We start from the raw sequence: 25,518 nt of genomic DNA, 5'->3' as shown, positions 1-25,518 counted from the left end.
GGATTATAACAATAGTACGTTTCATAACAGAATGGAGTTTACAGGATGCTTTTTGTATGGACAGTTAAAGGTCTAAAAGTTAAAGTTTGAGTGATTTCTTTTTTTAATGTATTTATATATTACAGTACATTATTGTTAACCAACATTTAATTAACTTATGGCAAGTAGTCCACAGTTTTTTTCTTTAATATTTTTTAAGTCATTTGACTGCTGGTTAACAATATTTTCAGTGGAGAAAGTTGATGAAAGACGTTTTTTTTTTTTTTCTTTAGAATAACGTGCACTGCTGAATTGTGCACAATAAGATCAAGCATGAAAAGGAAAATAAAAGGTTCACTTTAACCATTGGACTGAAATGGACTGATAACACACACTCACCGCATGTGAATATAACAGGAGGATAAAAGATTTTCATTTGTCGCAAAATGAATTACATACCCTTGTCACACATACACAGTGCCCTGAACATTTCAATGCAACAGTTCAAAAGCAAGCAAGAAAAAAATCTTTTCATCTAAATATACACCCTGTGCTCTCTCTCTCTCTTCTACTCGTTCTTCTGTAGAATTAGAGCAGCAATCTCCTGTAGGCAGAGCATAAATCTGTGTTGTGCTTATTGATGTTATTAATCAAAAAGAGCTTTGCATTGACTCCTAATTTGATATATCATCTAGGAACAGGACACAGAACTGGACGGCATCCAAGATGTTGGCTTTTTCTCTGCTCACTGCAATGTCTGTCTCTCTCTCTCAACCCTGTCCCTCTCTCATTCAGTCACTGTCTTGCTCTATCACCCTGCTCTCTAGCTCTCTCATGGTAGCTCTATTTATCTGTCTCTTTCTAATAATATATCTTTACCCCTCCAAGTGTGTCAGATCTTGCCAAAGGGAGTGGTCTCTGTCATTGGTCCTGCCTCTAGTCCTGCTTCTGGATCCACTGTCAGTCATATATGTGGGGAAAAAGAGGTGAGAATGAAAGGAAGTGCATTTGCGTATGTGTCTGTGAGAGCATTTCCTGAGATGATAAATTTACACTGCTCCTCAGCCACAGGCCATTATTTCCTGTGTGCCTTTGCTTTGCTGCTTGAAAAGCATCTCTCCCTCTGACCTAATTTCCCATATTTTCTCTGTCTTCTTCCTTCCTTACGGTTAGAGAGAATGATATATCAGCCAGGATGATTAATTGGTCGATATCTGGCCGTTTTGGTGCCCACTCAGCCAATTAACAATTTAATACTGCGTAAAATGAACGTGCTTTTCATTTCAGTCATTTTGTGTACACCTAATTTACTTTCATTAAATTGTATTATATTTATACACAGTGTGGTCTGCATTTTCAATCCCATATTTTCAATATAATTTAAACCTGGAAATTACTAAATAAAAAATAAATTAAACAATGCTGGCTTTTTAGATAGCGCTTAAAAGAAAAAGGAGACAATCATCCAATAGTTTATCTGTCATTCTATCACTCTGTCTGTAAGGCCAATAAACACTTCAAGGCTTTAAAACTTTTTAAACTGTCAAGACTTTAGAAAGTTTAAAAAATAAAGTTAATTTTGCACTTCAACATTCTGTCTGCTACCTCAACTTAAATGTTGGAACTGAATTGGAATTTACAAGGCATTCAGTTCAATTCTGAATAGCGCACAACCATACTCTCATTGCTGAAAGTGAATTGCCATAGAAATAATCATTTGTAACATTATAATTGTTTACTTTAAAAAAAAAATTATAAAGTGATTACTTTCAAAAACACATTTCATTATGAAAATGTAAATCTTTGCTAGTATATATACACACATCTCGCCATTATCGTTCAAAAGTTTGGGGTCTGTAATTTTTTTTTTATGTTTTTGAAAACTGTCTCTTGCTCAACAAAGCTGCATTAATTTGATCGAAAATATGACCATTTAAAATACCTGTTTTCTATTTTATTATATTTTAAAATGTAATTTAATGCAAAGTAGAATTTTCAGCAGCCATTAATCAGTCATTACTACCTTCAGAAATCGTTCTAATATGCTTATTCGGAGCGCAAGATTCATGTGTTATTACTATTATTATTAATCTTAAGTTCTGCACATTTTATATGTCTCTCTTATCTGACATGCTGCATTCACAGCATGTCGTAATTACCGTAATTAAAAACTTGTGACGTGACTTTCAACTCTGAGCTACTCGTCCTCAGAATTAAAGTTTCTATAGCAACACTACCAATGGCAGAATAAATCTGCAGCGGTCAGGTGGCGCAATGGTCACAAGGTACTAGTCGGAGCGCTCAGAAAAGTTGCAATTATGAGTTCTACGAGGACATGAACACTTTTTACAAGTGGGAATCTCATAATTACGGTAATTCCGACAACAAGGCATGAATACACCTTTACCTCATGGAGCTCCTTTCTAACGAGCTGATGATTTGAATCAGGTGCGATAAATAAGGTAGACATAAAAAATGTGCAGTGCAGTGGGTACCCAGGAGCAAGATTGAAAACTGCTGCTTTAGATATTGGCATCAGCCAATGAAAAACCTGTGTGGGTCAATCACACAATCTATTCTTCTAAATTGTCTTTATTTTTGTCTGTTCCTCCCAGATCCCTCACATCAAGATCGGTCCAGAGGAGACTCCACGCTTGCCATATCTGCGCTTTGCCTCAGTGACGCTGTATCCTAGCAACGAGGACTTAAGCTTGGCCATCGGTGCCATTCTGCACTCTTTCAGTTACCCGACGGCCAGCCTGATCTGTGCCAAAGCAGAATGTAAGTCTGCAGGGAAAGTGTTGGCACCATCAACTATGAACTGCCCATTCTTTCATTCAGCTGTTATAGATCAAGCTGAATTGTTCATTGTTCACAGCACCTTTTCCAATTTATTTCACAGTAGCTGATTCACAATGCAATTCATTTTATTTTTTACATAAGTGCATTATCCTTAGGCTTGGTGCCTATTATATTATGTTATTAACGCCGATGCCACTGCTTCAGCAAATTACATATTTTTATAAGATTAAACCATTCATTAGCTTTATTCTTATGGATGAATTTTTGTCTGCATGATGATGATAATGGCATTATATTCAGTAAAAAGGAGCATTTTACTTTATTCTCTTTTAAACCAGACGGTAAAATAATTCACCTCAGCAGTTTTCTAAACAACCACATTTTGATGATACACGTGGAAATTTGGCTGATCCTTGACAAAATCGCCGACAGCAACGCAAAGCTGATTCTGCGCTAATTTGATCTAACATTTAATGTTTTTTTTTTAAACGTTGTAGATTTATGTAGCAAATGAGAATCGATAAAAATGAATGTCTATATTTTGAGACAAGGGACTTGTTAATGATTTTTAGTTTTGTTCAAAGTAATTAAAGCAACAGTTTTTCAAAAACGGAAGAATATGTGAAAGTATGGTATTTGGGGTAAAACGCGTACCTGCTGTTGGGGCTAAAGTAGGGGTGGGTGATCTGACGATTTTCATCCACGTCCAACTTTTAAAGCGAACCGTAGAGATCGTGATCTTTTATGTCCTCGTAATAATTTTAAAATACAGCAATGACTGCCTACTAGATGGCTGTGCTGACTGGCAAAATTATTTCATGTGTCACTATCATATGTCTTTCATGCGTGGTGACACATTTGAAAAACAATTCAACAGCAGTAGGGATGTGCGATCAATCAAATTTTAGTTTCACTTTCAATTTGGCTTCCAACGATTATGAAAACATGATAACAAGATAAAATGATCATTGTGCCGCATGCCATTCCTTTCCTTTAAAGGGGTGTGCTTTCGCCCCTCCTTAATAGCCCAAACGTAATGTCCAAATCAGTCAAACCACGTAACGTGAGTGTCGTAAAATGCAGTCATTTGCAGACAGGCTTTATATTAAAAAGATTTATTAAACCGCATTAAACTGCGAAAGAGACTGATCCCCACACTCTTTCTGTGTGAGCTGCGAGATGGAGCAGAAGACGGACGAGCAAAGAATAATTGGGGTTTCAGAGGCACGCCTAAATGGTCAAACATACACAAACATTTGTCAAAATGTCCGTCTTGGTGAGTATTTACAGTCAGTTATGTTTTCAGTTAATAAACAGTTGTGAAAGAAATCGGATGCGTGCCATTATAAGATCCATGCATTTGGTCTTAAAGCTGCATTCAATGTTAAACAAAAAGAGAAAGACAAAATCACTTACTGCTCTTGACTGAATAACTTTTGTAGTTTTTAGTAGTTATAATAAGAATCAATGTAAATTTAATTCATACAGTGAAGACTATGCAGTGTTTTAAAGTTTAACAGGGTTTAAAGACTATTTTGACAACTGATTGTTAAATGCGTTCCACAGTATAGTATAAGTCCATAGGCTTGTTCCAGTCTGGATATTTTACTTTTCCAGTTGTTGACATGACATGCTTAGATTCAGATAGTAAATATCATATATCAAATGGGGTGTCCACCTTAGAAATAATCACCATATTTATAATGAGACCATCTTATTAAAAATATATTATTAATCAAATGTCATACTTATTTGTTACTACTGTAAAGTTTTATTAAATTATTGTGGAATCTCATTCAATTCTTTCAGAATCTTTACTAAATAACTTTGGTTCTGTATTTTTAAAATGAACATTTTAATGACAATATATTTATTGAACAAAAGTGAATCATTTTATTTATCAAAATAAACCGAAAATAGTACAAACTTGCTAAAGTGACTGTTTTGAACAAGTATTAACTTAGACATTATGCAAAACATATTATTTTAGCTAAAGTATTTGTAACAATACTTTGTGCCTTTTGTGTGGGGTAATAATAGGCCCAGCTTGGCACCTCATACATTTATAAGATTGTTGAAGACCCCTGTGGTGAAAATCAAGCTTTTAATGTTGTTTATATGTCTATGTGATATTTTGAATATGCTTTAGGACAAACCATGTGAAAATTAACAAGTCAACACCATTGCTGAGTATTTTCTCTTTAAAACTGCAGTGAAAAAAAGACGGTTTGAAATTGCTGGCGTTTCTTACATCACAAACTACCTTGTAACCAATCACGTCAATGTGTGGGCGGGCTTTAGCATATCATTAACTGTGAAGCAGGGGAGTCTCAAGAGAAGCCAGGTTATCCCAGTATATTTTTCTGTTGATATGAAAAACAGGTGAATTATGTATATGATGTATGTTACAATGTTATGATGAACTATATGCCTTTCTCCACTGACGTTCTGAGTTGTTCTAAACGTTTCTAAGGATTCTGATTTTCAGAAGGCAGCTGCCTGACTCTGAGGTGGTAAATGGGAACACGGTTTGTCCTAACATTAGCAACACATTATTAGCTGTTTGATAACAGTCAAGCAAAAGGCTAATCATATTAATTACCGTTATGTGTCCGACGATGTAGGGAGCAATACATAAAACGCATTACCATTCTGATATGTCGACTTATAAGCGAGCCTGTATGAGTGAGTGGAGGCGGGGCTCATTTACATATTGATGGTTTCGCGTATAGTAAATGAAGCAAGGGTGTAGAGTTACATTCAAGATAGTTTAAGACATGAATAAAAAAAATAACTGGATTTTTTTTTATATACTGTATGTCATTTTTGGTGATCAAAGATGAGTTTTAAGGGATAAAGTTATTGACTACAGTGGGGCTTTAAACAAACTTGAATTAATGTTAAATAAAAACATTTTTTCTGCATTCATACACTATGGGAGTACTGATGAGCAAATTATTTTTAGGGTGTGCCTTTAGCCCTGTTGTATCCGATTTTACCTTATTTAATACGTTTAACTGTTAATATAGGCACAATTGGAGGCACTTCACTTTTTTCTCAATTAAAAAAGCACACCTGGCTTTCAGGTGATGTCAGGTGATTATCACTGATATAAAAAAAATTCTGCACCAATGTTTTTCGCATGAGTAGTGCTGTCCATATTCACTCTGATTTGAGGGATGTCGCATTGAGGATTGTGTAATCATGCAGACAAACAAGAAGCAATATTAATTGTATTTGTTACTTTTTTGACTAAGCTTAATGAGTAGTAGTTGGTGCACTAGAGTGAAACGTATATGAGCTGTTACAATGCTGACTGCAAGTTGATCTCTCGTGACTTGCTGATGCGAGCAGCTCTCACTTGATTGGTATGGTCTGGGTAATGGTGCTACAGTTTTATGCACCACTGTTTCCTGCTGTTTGCATATCTGCGCTTATCCATATAATTACTGCAGCCTGTGCTCATGTTCAAGTGTAAGAGAGTGTTTGTCTGTTTAAGATGCAGGCAGTTGTGTTTGTGCAGGCATGTTTGAGTTCTCTGTGCACATTAGCATGCATGGATGTGCTCATCTACACACTGGTTTCATACTAATGTGGATGTTTGAGAGAGCATGGATACCACCACACAGTGGTGGGGTAATTTTTGTTTGTTTTTGTGAGAAAGCACCCTTTCATCACTTCACCCTGCTGTTATCGTTAGCTGTGCATCTTGTTGACTGCAGTCCAAAATCAATGAATTCACCATATAGATTTTGTGGTGGCTTAGAGCACAAATTTATGTACATACAGAATTAACTTTATTGGCTCTCAAAGTCACTTAATTCGATAGTCACTGACTTTAATATGGAGGAGCGGGGTGGGAAGAAAGGTAAGGTTTACTGCAACTGACAGTTTATGAAAGTTGTTAAAAGGTTTTAGATGGTTACATGACATTTATTTTAATGTGTCGACGTGACATTTATGCTGAACGGCCATTCTGATATACAAAGAATTATAATATTTACTTTAGAGCTTTACTTATTTTTCACAAATATATGTATTGTTATGTATTGTGAATATATATTGAGAATGTTTTCATAAAATGCTTATACAAAGGAGTAGTATAAAGTATTTTTTGGGGTTTTATGCTATACCCTCAGGCCTGCTGCGATTGGAGGAGCTTGTGCGTCACTTCCTCATATCCCGGGAAACACTCTCAGTCAGAATGCTTGATGAAAACTTGGACCCCACCCCCCTGCTGAAGGAAATCCGTGATGACAAAGTTGCAACTATTATCATTGATGCTAATGCATCAGTGTCTATACTAATATTAAAGAAGGTATGTGTGCTTATTTAGGCGTCCATAAATCAGAGGCCACTAATGCATTTGACTTTTTTCTGCTTTAAGAATATTTTATTTTTTCCGGTACTTTTTTTAAATACAATTTGATGAGTTGCATTGAAAAAATTTATTTCATATTTGGGTCAGTGACAAATAAGGTTTGTCAAGATGAGAAATTCGAAAAACTTGTTTTAAAAGCATGCATCAGGTATGTTAAAATGTGCATAGTGTATTTATGTTGATTTTATGTAATTAAAAATTACATTTGCACCATTTTTTACGAAAGTTAAGACTGAATGTACCTGAATGTGTCAAATAGTGTACTGTAACTGCCAAAGAATGAGAAATATTAAAGATTTTATCCAACTATATGGCATGTAAGTGTACATATAGAAATAAATACTTAATTTTAATATATCACACGAAAATAGATTTTATTAGAGTTATCTCTAAATGTGTTTTTGCAATATTTGGCAGAACACATGCTGAAAACACCTCTGTTTTCTAAATAATCTTTGACAAATTATGTAAAAAATTTTAAAAACCATGTTATTACATTAAACTAGATTATTAAATTTTATTCCACATTAATTTTCCTGTATTTAATTCTATTTTTATGAAAAATACTGGTTACGCCAATTGACAAAAACCAGTTACACCACCTGACCATGTTGCTTCTAGAGTCAAAGGCCATCGTTTGTTGAAGACATTGTGACTAAAAATCAAGCATGACAGTCAAAAAGTTCAGCAGAGGTGGTCTTTCTGGAAAAAAAAACTGAAAAGAGTTAATGAAGTTCATTCTCGTGTTACGCAGCACGTTTGAGCTTCCGCAAGAACCAATGAGGTTGATTCTCGTGTTACGCAGCATGTTTGAGCTTCCGCAAGAACCAATGAGGTTCATTCTCGTGTTACGCAGCATGTTTAAGCTTCCGTAAGAACCAATGAGGTTCATTCTCGTGTTACGCAGCAGGTTTGAGCTTCCGCAAGAACCAACGAGGTTCGTTCTCACATGTTTGAGCTTCCACAAGAACCAATGAGGTTACACTGAACATTTGAAAAGAGTTCCAAATAGTAGGTTAATTTATATTACATTTTTAATCAGCATCATAAACAAGTGATATTTGACTAAATTGGCCCCTGACAGAAAGGCTTGTAATAAGAGTCAATAAATAGGTGTAACTGGTTACACCATTTGACATTTCAGTTTAAAATCAAATTTGACAGGCATTATCATGGACACCCATGTAATCATGTGGCCTTGGTGGTAATATTTAAAATTAAATTTTTAAAGTTAATAATCATTTTTATAATATAATGAATTATCAATGTATTCCCGGGGTCATACCATTTGACATTATAGGCTATACTTAAGAATACCTGACCATACTCTAAAATTGTCAAATTATCTCACATTTTAAAGAGCGTTAATAACATTTGCATGCAGCAGTTAGTTTCACCAGGGGTCCGTCTCTGTGATATAATTTCCTGTCACATGGTCTTCTTAATATTAACAAAATGACTCCTTGAATGATGGTTACACCACCCAATTTGACTTGACTCACATGATTCCCCAAATGAATTATAATATTCAGAACAATGGTGTTCCATTTACTTTTATTTACTGTTAAATATTTCTAATGTAAGATTATGCCAAACTAGCTGATATGGTGTTTTATTGAGAATTTTACCTTTTTTAAACAAGATCAATTATTTGTATAATTTTTTTTTAATACTATGCTTATGCTTAGTTTATATGGGATTCTAGGTTTAAATCGGACTTTAATTCACATTTTCAGACTATTGTATTCAACACAACTGAAACAGACAGACAGACAGACATAAAAACTTGACATGACTCAACTGTGCAAATAATGAATTATGATTATAATTAGATTTCTGACATAAAACATATCTCTTGCTTTTTCTCCCTTTCTCTAGGCCTCAGAATTAGGCATGACATCAGCATTCTACAAGTATATTCTCACCACAATGGTAAACAACCCCCTTTTTTCACTTTGAAAAATGACACACTACCCTTTCTCCCCTTAACCCACTTTCTTCCACTAACAGCGATGGCAGGGCTGGCCATTAACCAGCTCATCACAGATGCACAGCGCATCAATGCCGTTTATCATTATCATCGGATGAGGTGGATTATGTCCTTGTTTTGAGGTCGCATTGCTTCTGTTGTGAGCTTAGGATTTTAAATGCCACTGTTACAAGTTAAAGGCTTCAAAGGTTTCACAGACAGGGCTTAAATTAAGCCAGGATTAGGCCTTAGTTCAATTAGGGCATTTAAGTAGCTTTTGTAAACGTGCCTTAGAAAAAAAAAAAAAACATACTCATGTGCATCTTGAGACCAAACAATGGCACTGACATATGTTAAGATATGTCAGTGCAAGTTGCTTTCAGTTAAAACAGCTCAAACATGCATTTTAGTCTGGGACTAGGCCTAAGCCTTGTCTGTGAAACTGGGGAAAGTGAGGAGGGTTAAATCAATTTGACCTTGAGAGGCAAATTGAATCGTGGAAGATAAGATTTGAGACTGTCCAAACATGGCCTCAGTAAATGGCAAATATTTGATATGTAAAACGTTTAGAGATTACATTTCTTAACATGCATTTTTTATGAAATCTTTATTTATTTTTGTATTTGGGAGGAAGCCAGAGCTCATTCTGCAGTAAGGCAGCAATTTTGCTAAGAGCATGCCAACTGAAAAAGGTCTAAAGATACATGATTAGGAGTGTGAAAGAAGATGAGTTGAATTACATTTTTGTGTGATTTTTTTAATTTAGTAATGCACCATTTTTAAGTGTTGTCATTGCATCATAAATAATTTTTGATGTACATATCTTATAAAGTGTAATTAAATTAAATTCAGTCTTTTTTTCTTCTCCTTATGAAACAGCTCATTTGAACATTCAAGTTTAAGCTTAGCCTTTTATTAATCTGACTTTGGCAAGCTTTTCCCCAAGTTCAAGGAAAAATGCAGACAACCACAAGGCAATATTGCAGTTGTTTGCTAGATTCATTGGTGGCTGTTGAGTGATGGCTTTCAGTAGCAGTCTCTAAAATTAAGTCTGCGTCTTGAATAAGGTCATCATCTTGTCAGATTCACATTGTCTGCAATCTAATTGAGAGCAAACTAAAGATGAAAGACACTTGCCATTATCAAGCCCTTCAAAAACAGTCATGGAATCTGTCATACCTCCATTTATAAACTGAACTAGGAGCATCCTCAAGAGAAATCAAAAGGATGTAATGCTGCTGTAGGAGTCAATGACATAAGAACATTCTACGGCTTCACTTGAAATGCACCTGGAATTCAGAAGGTTTAAGAGTCTTGGGAATCAATATATGCAGACATATAAGAAGCTTTTTATGAAAACCTGAGGCAGAGTTAGATCCTCCTTCAGCTATAGAAAGCAAATGTTTTGTGATAAATAATCTAAAACCAATTGATGGATCCAAGAGCTTTTCCACTGCTTCTACACAGCTGTAGAAAAAGTCTTTGTTGACTGTACCATTGACAAACATACTGTACCTCTTGGGATTATCCACTTGCCTGTAGGTGAGAAAGCACAAGGACTGACTGATTTGGCAGACAAGGTTAAAGCCATGATACTCAAGGACAGCAAAAAAAAAAAGCCTTTTCTAAAACAATCTGAGCCCATTTTTAATATTTTCCTTGAACGTTCCCAATGGGCACCACTTATGTCGAGTGGAATTCTAGCTGGGTTGAATATTGCCTTCAGTAAATTACTATTTATTTATGGATGAGGGTTTTACCAAACCCGTAGGGAGCAGCATTTATTTGCAAAAAAACTGGCCAAGCAAATGTAGCTATTTAAAAAAAGAAATGTAGACCTTTTCTGAATAATATGTAAAAATTGCATTTGAGTGAAGCACACATTTACCAAATCACTAAACGTGTGATGTTATGTATGGTGCCTCCATTGTAATATAGTTTTATACTGTAAAAATGGTTTCATTATTATGTTGAATGTCACTCTTGCATCCCTTTTTGTCATTTCTAGAATATTTTCAAAACTGTCAAGTGAGTTCATCAGTAATTCAATTACTGCTGTTAAATAACGTGGTTTGATTTCACTTCAAATGTATTAAACCTATCTTTAAGTTTGCAATCTCATATAATTGAAATGTTATATGGTGTAGGCCACTATATAGTAAAGGTCACACTCAAGCGGCAACCATCAAGTCTCTCTTGTGAAGCCAACACGGAAGTGAATTAAACTGCAATTCATCAACTGGCCACTAGAGACAGGCTCCAAAAGGGGGTCAATTCCATATATCTCCCCATGTTAAAATGCCCAACTTTACAGCAGAAAAAAAAATATGTTTGCAGCCTGGAACAAAAATCGGGTTTGGTCTATAGCTAATTTTGTGCTTCATGGCAACTCTGAGGGGATGAATTTTTTTTATAACTCATCCATTTAAATTATATTAAGCCTTAAAGTTCTGTATAATTAAGAGAACATAATAATTATAATTAAGAGAACAATAATCGAGAGAACAACCAGTGCTGTTTTTCAGTTGTTTTCCTCTGTGAACATGCACTCACAACTGACAATTTCGTTGCTTTTTGGAGTTTTCAGATTTAAAAAGTGTCTATAGATATAGAGACTGCTCTCGTTCTGCGGTACCGTTAATGGTACTCCAACTCTGAGCGAACTCTCTACTCCTCACCATGGGGCTTCTCAGGTGCTTCGAGACAACCACTCCACCCAAGTAGCAGTGCTTCGCCTTCTGAGAATATAGTTCCCAGTATGTTTACGATAGAAGATGGCTGTGTCTCATGTGACCTTGTTATTTGTACATGCTGTGACTATACAAATCACAACATGTAAATAGGAAAATGTTGGCGTTATTTTGTCACTTATTGGGAGCAGTATGCTAGCTGGAGCCGTTTACCTCCAGTCTTTGTGCTAAGCTAGGCTAGCGGTGGGTGCGTCAGACAGAGTTGCGGCACGCACAGAGATGAAAAGGGTATGTATGGTCTTACCTAACTCTGGGGGATACGGTGAATAAGCTAAAGTCCCAAAAAGTCGGCGTGTTCCTTTTAATAAAAAGAATTCTGACTTTTTTTCTCGCAATTGACCGTTCGCAAAACCCCGCCCTCGAGCGGTCCTCGTCCAATCCTAGCTCAGCAACTGTAACTAAGGAGAAGGACCTCCGTCAAACATTGCGATTTCAGCAAGATGGTGAAACGATGCGCCTATGGCACCTGCAAGTCTCCCACTAAACATTGGACGTCGGATAGACGTGCAGATCATGTCTATATTGGGTCCGTCGGTCCATGACCAATTCTGGACATCTATTCGACGTCCAAACTAGGTCCACTATTTGGACGTCCAACCATGACCCAACTGGGACGTCATATTGACGTTCAACATTGGACCTTTGAACTGGGTAATTTTTTTCGACGTCCAAACTAGGTCCACTATTTGGACGTCCAACCATGACCCAACTTGGACGTCATATTGACGTTCAACATTGGACCTTTGAACTGGGTAATTTTTTTCGACGTCCAAACTAGGTCCACTATTTGGACGTCCAACCATGACTCAACTTGGACGTCATATTTACGTTCAACATTGGACCTGAACTGGGTAATTTTTTTGGACGTCATTTGGACGTCTATGACAGGTGCAGGAAATTTACATGATTATTATTTTTTTTAATTTACAAATGAAGAGCTCATTTCCAAAACGTGAGTTTGTCATGTCATTTTGCTGTGTACTGAACCTATTCACTGCTCCATCCACGTTTCCAAATCGCTATATTTAAAATGTAGCCTACTGCAAGATGCAGTTTCTTTCCAAACCGCGATAAGCGCCGAACCTATTTTTAGCCTAAACGCGATAATCAGAAATTATCTCACTCTCTTACATCAGACGCTCTTCGTGTTTGGTGTGAACACATTTATCAACAATTTTGTTGTTTGATTTGGTTGACACACATCTGATGCTGTAGCTCAAACAGTAGAGCGTTGGCGCTTGGAACATAAGATCATGAGTTCGATTCCCAGGTAAAGCAAGAATGTGTGTGTGTGTGTGTGTGTGTGTGTGTGTGTGTGTGTGTGTGTGTGTGTGTGTGTGTGTGCGTGTGCGTGTGTGTGTAGGAGAAGCCACTGTTTTGTTTGAGCGCACTGAGCGCGATTATTGTTTGAAAAAGACGTATCTAATAAAACACACAATCCACAGCAAGCCGACCCCGTCTCCTTCCTTCTTCCCACAAACAAACTTTTGTGGACGGACGTCAACATTAGACGTGCGGAAGACGTCGAAAAAAGACGTCGCCTGGCGTTACAAAACAACCCCTTCAATGGACCAAATTTGGACGTCCAAAAATTACATGAAAATGACGTCACTACGACGTCACATTGCGCAGTGGGCTGACACCAGGTACCCCAAAAGTTTAGAGGGAGGGGTCGTTTTTTTTTTGCCTTTCCAAAACCCAAGACCCAAGCGGAAAGATGCCGCCAATGGATTAAGCAGTGTGGGAGACCTCACTCACAGCTAAATGCCTCGAAGATTAATAAGCATACATATGTCTGCTGTAAGTAAAGCTAGCGAGCTAACTTAGCATATCAGTTATCAATAAGTAGTTTAAGTAAGTTACTCTTACAACACTTTGCAGTTTTAATGATGTCCTGTATGAATAAAATGACGGAGTATTTATTGTTATGTTTCCACTGTTCGATCGCGCCCGTGCCTCTCTCTCTCTCTGACACACACACACACACACACACATAAGCAGTAAAATAATTGTGGGCAATCATGTTAAAGAGGTACAGATGAAATGTGTAAGGGTTAGATTGTATACAGTTGCTGGTTTGCGGTGGCAATACTCCGTTATTCACTGCAAGGCAGGGCCCCAAAATTATCCTGCTTAGGGCCCCCAGATTTACAGAGCTCTAGGTATGGAGCTCAACCCAGCCATGGCTATATCTGGTTCTCAATTGTTTGACGGGCGTAGTAACTATAACTAGGGGGCGTGGCTTTTGCAACGTCAATTGCGACTTTATATCACGCAATTCTGACTTTATAACACATAATTGCGTGTTTATATCTCGCAATTCTGATATCTTTTCTCAGAATTGTGAGATATAAACTCACAATTGTGAGATATAAAGTCCAATTCTAAGGGGAAAAAAGACAGACTTTTTTTTACCTCAGAATAGTTTGTATCTCACAATTCTGACTTTATAACACGCAATTGCGACTTTATATCATGCAATTCTGACTTTATATCTCGCAATTGCGACTTTATTTCTCAGAATTGCGACTTTATATCTCCCAATTGCGACTTTATTTCTCACAATTCTGTCTTCATATCTCGCAATTCTGAGAAAAAAAAGTCAGAATTCTGACTTGATATATCGCAATTGTGAGAAAAAAGTCAGAATTGTGAGATAAAAAATCGCAATTATTATAATTTATTTATTATTCAGTGGCGGAAACAAGCTTCCATAGTTCTGTCAAGGCGCTAGACTACGTTAGAGTAAATTCTGTCAAACTTACCTTAGCTCACGGTACAGCGGCCAAACTGGGCGAGCCTCGCAGTACTTTTTAACTGTTCGACAGAAAATACAGTTTTTACCAAATACTGTGTGAAAAAAAAGTATTTTGTATGTTTTAACTGTTTAACACTCACTTGTTTCGCAGCACCATTGTAAGTACATCGATCGCGATTCGCGCCTGTTTTCAAATGAGGAAAAGAATACGCGCATGCGCATCAAAAGGTTTTCGCGTGTATAGGGCTTGGGCGTCGTGACGTCATACTTGGCGTGGCGGCCATGTTGATGGCCTCGCGAATGTAAACATACAGCAAGTCAACGAGGAGAAGCAGAGTTGGGAGAAAGAAAAAAAGATGTTAAAATCCCGAAAAGGATGTGGAATTTACGGGGATACGTTAAATAGGGAAGCAAGGGACCAGTATGTGGACAAAATCGGCAAAAAAAGTGTAGTTAGTAGCTGTCAACCCTCCCGTTTTTTCCGGGTTTCTCACGTATTTGAGCTCTTTTCCGCTGTCTTCCCGTTTTAGTATTTACCTATAAAATATCCCGAAAAATTACAATTTCAACATTCATCTTTCTGTTGCTATCCCTCTGCAAAACTGCAGCATTAACTAAGCGAGTTGTGAAGCTAGGTCTAACGTGACTTTGCTTACAGATTGGCGTGAAATCGTGCTCTCACAACAACCACGCTGTTATCTAAAAAAAGGCCAATATCACGTTAAGGTTGCCTTCAAGTAAGCATAACGATGCTTTGAAAACATCTGTTTTTCTGCAAGGGCAAGGGGGTAGCAACAGCACAACAGTACAGAGACTGACAGGTCCGATGGAAGGGCTAACATTAATGTTATGATAGTAAGTTATTAAAATACGGGATATTTTACAGGAAAATTTGTCCACATAACTTACTGGTCCCTGGTTTCCCTATTTAACGTATCCCCGTAAATTCCACATCCTTTTCGGGATTTTAACATCTTTTTTTCTTTCTCCCAACTCTGCTTCTCCTCGTTCGACTTGCTGTATGTTTACATACGCGAGGCCATCAACATGGCCGCCACGCCAAGTATGACGTCACGACGCCCAAGCCCTATTCTCAGTGCAGTGGCAGCAGTGTTCAGTTAAATACCAAGAATAAGTAAATAGCTCTCTTTCGATTGCTCTCTTTCAGGATTTCCCTCTGTTGAGGTTGGATGACGTGGTAGATGATCAATCAAATATCGTTGGCTTCTCCATGTTGAACAGCAGTCATCCGTTTTACCTGGAGTTCATTAGAAGTCTAAACCTGTCATGGAGGGAAGGTTGTGACCTCAGTCCCTATCCTGGTCCAGCGGTGAGCTTACAATACTTTCATGCCATTACCAATACATGAGAAACATTACAACTCACAAAGATATTACTCAGGGTCAGGGGCAATTCAACCTATCCGGGTAAAGAGTGCATACTTGTGTTGTGTTACGTTACTTTTAGAGGTTATTATCGGTTATAGGTACTTTTAGAGGTTATTCGTTAACTTATTTTAAATCAATTGTGTTAGCATCTAAAAATACTTTTTAGATTCCAAGAGCCTATTTCAATCATTTGATTGACATTTCACTGCATTACTGAGATTTACTTAAATGGAAAAAGAAAAAAACCCGTAAACCGTAGTAATACTAACTCAATGGAATAATGAGATGTTATTTCTGCCAGAAGGTTTTTTCAAATGTGTCCAAATAGGATGTGCGCCACACAACATAATTTAGGAGGAAGACAGTTGCTGTAGGGCCCCTAACAGACGTGAAGTCTCCTTGTCCCCCTAATGACCTCATTTGCTGTCTTTCTCAATTCTACATTCCTTTATTCTCTTTTTCTCCTTCTTTCTCCACCATCTTTCTGTCTTGGCTTCGGCACATCTCTCGTCTCGTTTCATTCATGTTCTCTCTCCACCTACAGTTGTCATCTGCGCTGATGTTCGATGCAGTTCATGTGGTGGTTGGAGCAGTGCGAGAGCTGAACCGCAGTCAGGAGATCGGAGTGAAGCCTCTGAGTTGCACTTCCTCACTCATCTGGCAGCACGGCACCAGTCTCATGAACTACCTGCGCATGGTACTTGTCACCCTGTTGGCAGCCATTTTTTTATGCATTTGATGACTTTAGTGATAAGTCTTTACGGCTGTTGTTACTGTCTTCTCTGATGAGCTGTGGAAGCCGTTTTAATCTGGTTGATTTTGATGGAATTCTGCATGCAACTGCTTATTGGCTTTTATAGGCTCTGTTAAAGTCAACATGAAATTAAAATTGAGCACATCTACTTTCTCAAAATACGTTCTGGTCTCGTTGCGCAGAATTCATCAGTGCATGTTAATCCAAGGAAAAATATCTCTGTAATCTTTCCCCTTGGTGTCGATTTACAAGACATAGAGGGTTTATGATGGATGCTTTTCAATTTACTCCGCAATAAATTTAAACCTTGACTAATGCATTATTGTGCATTGAGTATCGTTGTGCATCATTTAACACCATCAAGAAACATTTACCACTGTTTTAGCACTGTGAAACTATGCAGAAAACAGCAATAACAGTAAATGAACCAAATTAAATGTAAAAATCTAAATTTATATATAATAATATATATAAAATAAATAAATAAAGGAAAAAATGCTAGATAAGACAAAATGCTAATAAAATTATTATAATACTTTTTAAATAAATATGGTGTTATTTGACTCAATTCACAGGCCCCTGGACTTTTTTTATAGGAAACTCCAAAACGTCATTTAATTTATACCACAAATAAATGTCAATTTTCAAATAAATGTCTCTTTTTTTCACAAGAAGCTTGAGTAATGTGCCGCCTTTGTCACAGTGACTGGGACAATAGTCCTGGTTGTCCCCTCCATCGACGGCCATCAGGTGACCAATGCAGAATGACTTTTACGTCCTCTGTTATGATTATACTCAGCCATAGTAATTTTACAACTGCCGTTAGTTTCAGAGCAATTATAACTGTGCCCTTAACACCAGATGTCCATTGTTTATCACAACCTGTCTGAAGGCCTGTTTGTATTTTATCATTTTAATGCAGCTATTATAAACTGTGAGATCCTAGACTATGTTTGTGTTGTCTAGGCACAAGTGCGGTCTTTCATTCATTGTGTCCCTCCATCTGTTTTGCAGTTTGCCCATCACTCCATCATTTCACCACTCCATTTGGCACCATCTCCACACCTCCTCTCGTCCTCCGTTTTCGGGTTTGTCTCCATAACTCCAAGTGTTTACCTCACTTGCCAATAATAATGAAAACAGTCATTATTTTTGCAATTGCAATTGTGATGCCGGTGGAGCAGAAATGACACTTCACCTTAACTTTCTTAATCGTCTCAAAGTTTTCCTCTCACTTGTCCTCTGGCTGTCTCTATAATTTTCTCCGCCTGTGCTATAATTTCTGCCTTAATATTGTAGGACAAAATTAATGCAATTCGTCATTCTTGTTTGTTACCCTTGGTTTAAATTCTCCCTCTCTCTTTTTCATTTTAGGTAGAGTACGACGGCCTAACAGGCCGTGTGGAGTTTAACAGCAAAGGCCAGAGGACCAATTATACGCTGCGTATTCTTGAGAAATTCAAGGGGGGTCACAAAGAGGTAATGCACACTCACACACAAACACATTCTCATGAACACTAACTCCGGATTTTATCCGGAATCACGAGAGAGGTTGTGAGGTCTAATGAATGGGTGGTAGCTGGAGTAATCACCACTTCACTCCTCTCTTATTGATCATAGTATTGATCCCTCGCTTCATGCTCTTTTATCTCTCCTTCATCCCCTCGTCTTATTCACTGAACTTGTTTATTCCTGCCTTTTTCCCCCTTGCGAGCTCAAACATGTTTTCAAATGGGTCACAAATGATTTTATATTATTTAGTTCATTTAACACAGATTTGTTCATGCAAGTAGTTCTAACTGTGCAAAATATTTGTAGTAAAGCATCTTCTAAAAACTTTTTTACTTTTCATGTGCAGATTGGTGTCTGGTACTCCAATAATACGTTGGCTATGAACTCCACGTCTTTAGACATCAACGCATCTGAGTCGTTAGCCAATAAGACACTCACGGTCACTACAATACTGGTAAGAACTTCTCCAGTTATGACTCCATGATGCTTAGGGCTTTGTGGCTTTGGCAGCACGTGAATAAAAAACTTTTGAGCATTTCAGACCAGAATGTAAGAGATAATGTGAATTATAGGGCTTTTACAGATTTGGCACTCACTGGTACAAGCATTGCAGATTCAAAGGTTGCAAAAGTCTTTTCAAACAGCACCTCTCCAAACCCAATGCGTCTTGAATGTTATTATGGACGCTACAAATATTTGTAAGATTTAAAGTAGAGAAAATATGAGGGAATTCTGAAGCCTGTCTTGCTTACACAGAGCTTATACAGTATAATAATGTTGTTTTATTGAGTTTGTAATTGTAAGAAGAGCTTTGTAGATTCCAATTTGACAATCTCAAAACGTAAATTGATTCAGACTAGACTCATTTTTTCATTTTAAGCAAACCTACATTCCTCTGTTGAATGCAATTATGAGTGTAATTTTAGTCAACATCAAATCAAAATTGATTTAATTTATTTTCTTAATGCACTTTCCTGCTCTTATTGTGAAAAAACCATCAGTGCACATTGTTCTAGCTCACGCTATAGGATGATTTTACCCAGATTTCTACACCAGCTTTCGGTCTGGTTCCATTCTGGTATAGAATGCCTATTTCTCACTATTCAGTCAATTTTAGATGGATCACATAACGAACAGTGTTACTTTTTTATTTATATATATATTTTTTTATTGAATGTCGTGTTTTACTCTGTCCCATTATGAAAGTATAGTGTATAAAAAAATATATACTAGTTGCAATATTTTAGATAGCACCTTCATTGTTTGCATCCATATTCACTGCATCATTATTCATTCCAATTTCATACAATGTTGCTTCCAGGCAACAAACACATTTAAGCAATTCCTTATAATATAAAAATGTATCTGACTATAATGGGTTTAAAATAGCTTACTGCTTGTATTTTTTCTGTTAAAAAAAAAAATAATTCAAAACTACCACAAAGTCACCCCTTCATTATTAACCATCTTATTTGCATCATGTGCTTGCAAAAAGAAGAAAATAGGTTTGCTATCCACAGGCCACATTTTACTGATATAATACATTCAAAAGATATAATGCATTCAAACCAAGAAGCTGCAGCCAAAAAGTACTTTCACATGTCAAGGCCAAGGAATCACCGTTTCACTGGATTTTACTGCCATTTCATGGCTTAACACCAATCAAAATGCCACTTCCACTGTAAGGCTATTGACTTTCATTGAGTTTATGGTGCTTCACTGTATGGAAATTTAGAGTGGAATATTACAGCGTTAAATGTTACCTTCATCCTGTTTTATAGGAGAATCCATACGTGATGCGCAAGGCAAACTACCAGGACTTTCATGGTAACGATCAGTATGAGGGATTCTGTGTCGATATGCTGCGGGAGCTGGCAGACATACTGAAGTTTTCGTTCCGGATCAAGCTGGTGGATGACGGCCTGTATGGAGCTCCAGAACCTAATGGGTCATGGACTGGCATGGTGGGGGAATTAATCAACAGGGTATGCATGCCTGCACACACATTCATAATTAAGCTCTGTGGATACGTTGTGTAAATTCAGAGACGCTTTCTAGTCACATTGAACCTCAATGAAACAATTGGGCTTTTACAGTAGTGTAATTGTATGTTTATTCATCAAAACATTTGAAATAACCTCCAAACATTATTAAAACATAATGTTCAATATAACATTTAATCATGTTTAATAATTTTGTACACCTGATAATTGATTTTAAATCTTCTAAAGCATTGTCTATGAAAATTTGCTTTTTATAAAAATTTGTTGGAGCCTTTTATATGTTCGCATGTTTGTATGCAGCTAGCAGGATTTCAACACTGGACCGTTGCCAGCTGATGTTTCCATTAGAGTAACGATTACAGATATTAGCGCTTTTCACACTAATGCTAAAAATAATGGCGGCAGTAATAAGAACGGTAATGTCATTCTATTAACCCCAGTGTGGCAGGTCTCGGCAAAGTCCTTTTGAACACACACACACACACACATATACTAATCAGTTCCTGCTGTGTCTAATTATTCCGTGACACTATACCATTACAGCCGCTGAAGCCAGTGCACAGTTGTCACATGTTGGCGCATTGTTTATGTAAACTGTGTATGCACACACATCTTTCTCTCCATGGACCCACAATTCAGCTCTTCCTTGACACCAGCGTTTGATGACACCCTTTGAATGTGGTTTACAAAGCTATCTCTCAGTAATCAATTAGGGAGTAATTAAGCAGATTGAGAGATATCTGGGGTACACTTGGGTTTTTTAAGAAGAATGAACTGCTATTGATCACCTCTAGTATTAGGGAAATTACTTTGCTTGACAAGCTACTCGTGATTTTTAAATCGTTCAGGTTGACAAAGGTTGACTGTTATCTTTTAATAAAATGTAGCTAATTACATTAAAGCTTTTTTGGTCAGTATCAACGTTTTTTTATGGGGGTATTACATTTTTTTATATATATGTTATTTTGATATGTTCCTTGAGGTTCACTTATAATGTTTATAAAGGTTTTTTGCAAACACACACACACGCACATATATAGATGTGTATATCTATATGAAGTTGGAAGTTTTTTTTTCAATCTTCTTTTTTTCAGCCTTCATTCTGACCCTCTGTCAAAAAAGATCAGTTTTTAAGGGGCGGTTCCTTTAAGGCTTGTCAGTAAAAGGCCACCGTTATGATTGGCTAACGTCATTGCATAGGAAAAAGTATCAACGCCCACTTGCTATTGCACATTTTGAAAACACTATCTATATAAAACCATAATTTACAGACAATGCATTATGAAATAATTTACTTACAGTTTTGGATGCAACACAGTTGGCTGCTTCATCTTTCAACAAAGGTTTCTTTGCAAACTCTCCATTACATTGTGCCTTGTTTACAAAATAAAACCCACTTGTATCCAACGCTAGGATTCTTGAGTTTGTACAGATACGTTCTTTCACTCTTCCATTTGTCCTGTTGTCGACAGACTCAAGTGCGTGGAGTACGTCAGAAACTGAATTCGCATCTGTATACTGTATCCAGTGTAGACAGCGTAAGTGATTATAATGGTGTAATAAGATATGTTGATAAGGAAAGAAGGAGGCAGGAACCTGCGAACGTTTAAAACTTTAATATATAAATAAACACAAAACATAATATAAATAGTCCAGGCCTGGTCCTCTCTCATCCTTCACTGTCGTCGCTCATCAATCACGCCACTCGCCCTGCTTCCCACAAATGGGCTCTATTTACTTTTGACGCTACGCTCACATCCAGTTACGGCAAATGTCAGCCTTTAAGCAGGTGAATGGCAGTGGGCGCAGCCTATGGTGCGATGATGTATAATTATTCATCGATGTCTTGCTCTGGAGGCAGTCATATGCAAATGTATTTATCTGTGTGACATCACAGAAGATCCAACAATTATGATACTAATGAGCCGTTTTTGGAGCTTGATTAAATAAATGCTTTGTTTATAATGAGGAGGAAGTTTTAAGCTATGAAACCTGCAGAATGTGGTAAAAACCTGCTATATGTCAAAAGATCAAGGCAAATTTGATTTCTCATTTCATGACCCCTATAAGGGAGTGATTTTCTTTTTAAGAAAATGTTCAATATTTCTACAGATCAATTTACAACAAATACTATTAATAAAACTATAACAATTTGCAATATAAATTACTAATAAAACTTTAAAATATTAAAGTTTCTGTAAATAAGCAACTAGTCCAATAATTATATTTTGGATAAATTATTTTGTGTATATATAAGCTGTCGCACTACTGAGAAATGTAGTTAAGTTTGTCACTGCTGTTACAATAGTTACTCCCTAGCACTGTCACCCCCTCCTCCCTCAAGGAGGAAGGAAAATGGAAAGGCCAAAATAATGCCACACCGAGGTTTTTAATTCATTATTGCTCATTTCCTTCCTCAGGAACTTTCACTCTTGTGCTTTTATATTCTCTCTCTCATTTTTCATTCCGTATCCCTCGTTCCCTTCATCTCACAAGGGCACAATATTCCCCGTGTCCTCGCTGGAAGCCTTCTCTTTACCAACTCTCTGTTCTTAACCATTCCTCATCATCCCTTCCCCTACAAGTATCTGTTTCTTCTCTCAAGGACCGTCACCCTATTTCTCACCCTCTCTCTTTCTGTTTTCCACTCTTTAGCCCTGTTTTTCTCTCTCTCTCCATCCCCGTAATAAATAAATCTCTTTGCTTTTACCCAAGGACTCTCATATCAAATTCTTCCATCAACCCAGTGCACTTACATCCCTTTATTATCTGTCCATTCATCCATCCAGCTGTCCAGCCTTGACTTTCCCTTTTTCAATTCTGTATTGATTCTCCTTGTGCTAAATATCCTTTTTCTTTCCACTGCCACACAATTTATTTTTATTATTATTATTATAACCTTTATTTTACCAGGAAAAGAAGCACATTGAGATTAAGTACAAGAGTGTCCTGGCCCAGACTGATAGACACAACTCGTTTGAGTTTAACAGATAACATCCATCTATATATGCACATATACACACACAAGCAAATCCAATCCAATTTCAATATCATTACATAACTAGTCTAGTCTACAGCCCGATGTTTCATTCTCCAAATCGTTTAAAACTACTCAGCTCCCTAAGTTTCAACGTACTTTGCAGGCAGAGGGAGCAGCCATTTTAAATGCCCTTTTCCCCAATTCAGTACGTACCCCTGGAACAGACAGTAAGAATAATTCCTGGGATCATAGGCTGTAACTACAAACATACTTTTTACAGATATAGGTATAAAGATATGAAGGAAGAAGACCCAGTATAGATTTATAAATAAAAACATGCCAGTGTCAGTGCCAGATAATGTCAAACGCTTTTCTTCTCGAGTGCTTCTTGAAACAACAATGTTTCGAGTGCAATGTTTAGCAGGGGAACACACGTGGAGCACAAACAACATGCAACGAAATTGCATGCCTGCTGCGAGTCAAACACTGTACAACTGACACAGCGGTATGCTAATGAGCACTTAGAAACATCACTGAATTATCACCACAACCGAGGGGGTTGGTAGTTAGTATCTGTCAGTGAAACTCACATACTGTAAAAGTTACAGTATGTTATTGAAACCTGAAGCTATACCAAAAGTCCATAAGGACGATTATAGGTTTTGTTTTTTTTGTTTTTTTCTGCATTAGGTCTTCACAAATTTCAGCAGTGACTGAACTTGGTTGAATTTAATTTGTTTCAAATTATAGAGGACGTACATGTATGCCTGATTTTACTAGATGACAGCCATTTCTTTTAAAGGTTTTTTCTATAAGCTAATCCATGAGTAGGGCACTACAAACTTATCTTTGTGTTAAAGAAATGTCTGTTTGAGATCATCTACACTGTATTTGCTGTTGTACATTTTCTCAATAAACTCCCTGTTATTGGAAATCATGGGTGACAAATACCTCTTGAATGTAATTTTGGTTAATGAAAATGTTGCATCAGTATTGAGTGCAATATCAAATTTGTATTGCTAATTCTTTCTCTCTGTTTGTTACAGAAAGCAGATCTGGCAGTGGCTGGATTTACAATCACATCAGAGAGGGAAAAGGTCATAGATTTCTCCAAACCTTTCATGAACCTTGGAATCAGTATCCTGTACCGCGTCCACATAGTAAGACGCATTTATAATACGCTGAATTGAGATTGTATACTACATTGGTATTTTTATATCAGAAATTATTTTGTTACTATCATTGACTATGTAATATTCTTGCGTGAATCTCACAAAACCTTTCAAAAATATGTATAATAATAATGCTAATTATTAAAGGTGCATTGCACAACATTTCATGTTAAAAATTCCCCGATTTTCTAACCCATACATGCTTAAACAATTGCCTGATGGGCTGAATGAGCCCTTCTCTGATCACTGCGATTGCCTCTATAATCCTGTACAGTAAAATAAATAAGAGGGATTCGGGCCGGAATTTGAGTCTGGGCGTGACGTCATGCGCGTTCAGTTGCAGTGTTGCAGTTTCGCTTGTCGCCAGAGGGGGCATAGTTCTGCAAAAACTCAGAGACTTTAAAGGAGAACTCCGGTCAATTTTAACATTGAGCTCATTTTTTTGTACATTTGGAGTGCTGTCAATACAGAGAACAACGACAAAAATCGGTGTTGCCTACACCGAGTTATTCTATTTTTAAAATTTGCACCCTGTTGACTTCAATGGGGCAAGTACTAAACCTGCTTTTAGCCTCTTAACATCCTTGATGTGTCATTACAAGTGCACAGAAAATGTGAGTGATTCCTTCAGAGTGAACACGAGTGGATCTGACTGCAGTAGATGTCCCCAAAATTATGTTATTTAAGCCAGCGCAAATACCTGTGTTTACATCCTGTTTTCGGTTGAAGTCCAGAGTAATCGATTGCCGAGTTCACGCGCTTAGGTTTAGTTACCTATGACTACTTTGGACTTCCACCGAAAACAGGATGTAAACACAGGTATTTGCGCTGGCTTAAATAACATAATTTTTATACATATCTTTCACATCTACTGCAGTCAGATTCACTCGTGTTCACTCTGAAGGAATCACTCACATTTTCTGTGCACTTGTAATGACACATCAAGGATGTTAAGAGGCTAAAAGCAGGTTTAGTACTTGCCCCATTGAAGTCAACAGGGTGCAAATTTTAAAAATAGAATAACTCGGTGTAGGCAACACCGATTTTTGTAGTTGTTCTCTGTATTGACA

The 25,518-nt window shown here is 37.1% G+C and overlaps 1 protein-coding gene across 2 annotated transcripts in view; it reads left to right on the top strand.

Moving 5' to 3' along the window:
* Positions 1-25,518, top strand: part of LOC308696876 (glutamate receptor ionotropic, kainate 5) — a gene marked incomplete at its 3' end in the record, with an annotated part of 46,558 nt that overhangs the window by 2,257 nt on the left and 18,783 nt on the right. For both annotated transcript variants that reach the window (XM_081375805.1, XM_081375804.1), the window contains exons 3-12: positions 868-965; positions 2,595-2,760; positions 6,921-7,099; positions 9,041-9,094; positions 15,808-15,969; positions 16,572-16,724; positions 18,156-18,260; positions 18,640-18,747; positions 20,075-20,278; positions 24,323-24,436. In XM_081375805.1, the coding sequence (XP_081231931.1) occupies positions 868-965; positions 2,595-2,760; positions 6,921-7,099; positions 9,041-9,094; positions 15,808-15,969; positions 16,572-16,724; positions 18,156-18,260; positions 18,640-18,747; positions 20,075-20,278; positions 24,323-24,436 (1,343 nt within the window). The remainder of the gene's footprint in view (positions 1-867; positions 966-2,594; positions 2,761-6,920; positions 7,100-9,040; positions 9,095-15,807; positions 15,970-16,571; positions 16,725-18,155; positions 18,261-18,639; positions 18,748-20,074; positions 20,279-24,322; positions 24,437-25,518) is intronic.

Source organism: Scardinius erythrophthalmus (genome assembly GCF_964197995.2).
Source record: "Scardinius erythrophthalmus genome assembly, chromosome: 10".
Classification (NCBI taxonomy): domain Eukaryota; kingdom Metazoa; phylum Chordata; class Actinopteri; order Cypriniformes; family Leuciscidae; genus Scardinius; species Scardinius erythrophthalmus.
Note: the sequence above shows the minus strand (reverse complement) of the source record. Positions and strands in the feature narration are given on the sequence as shown.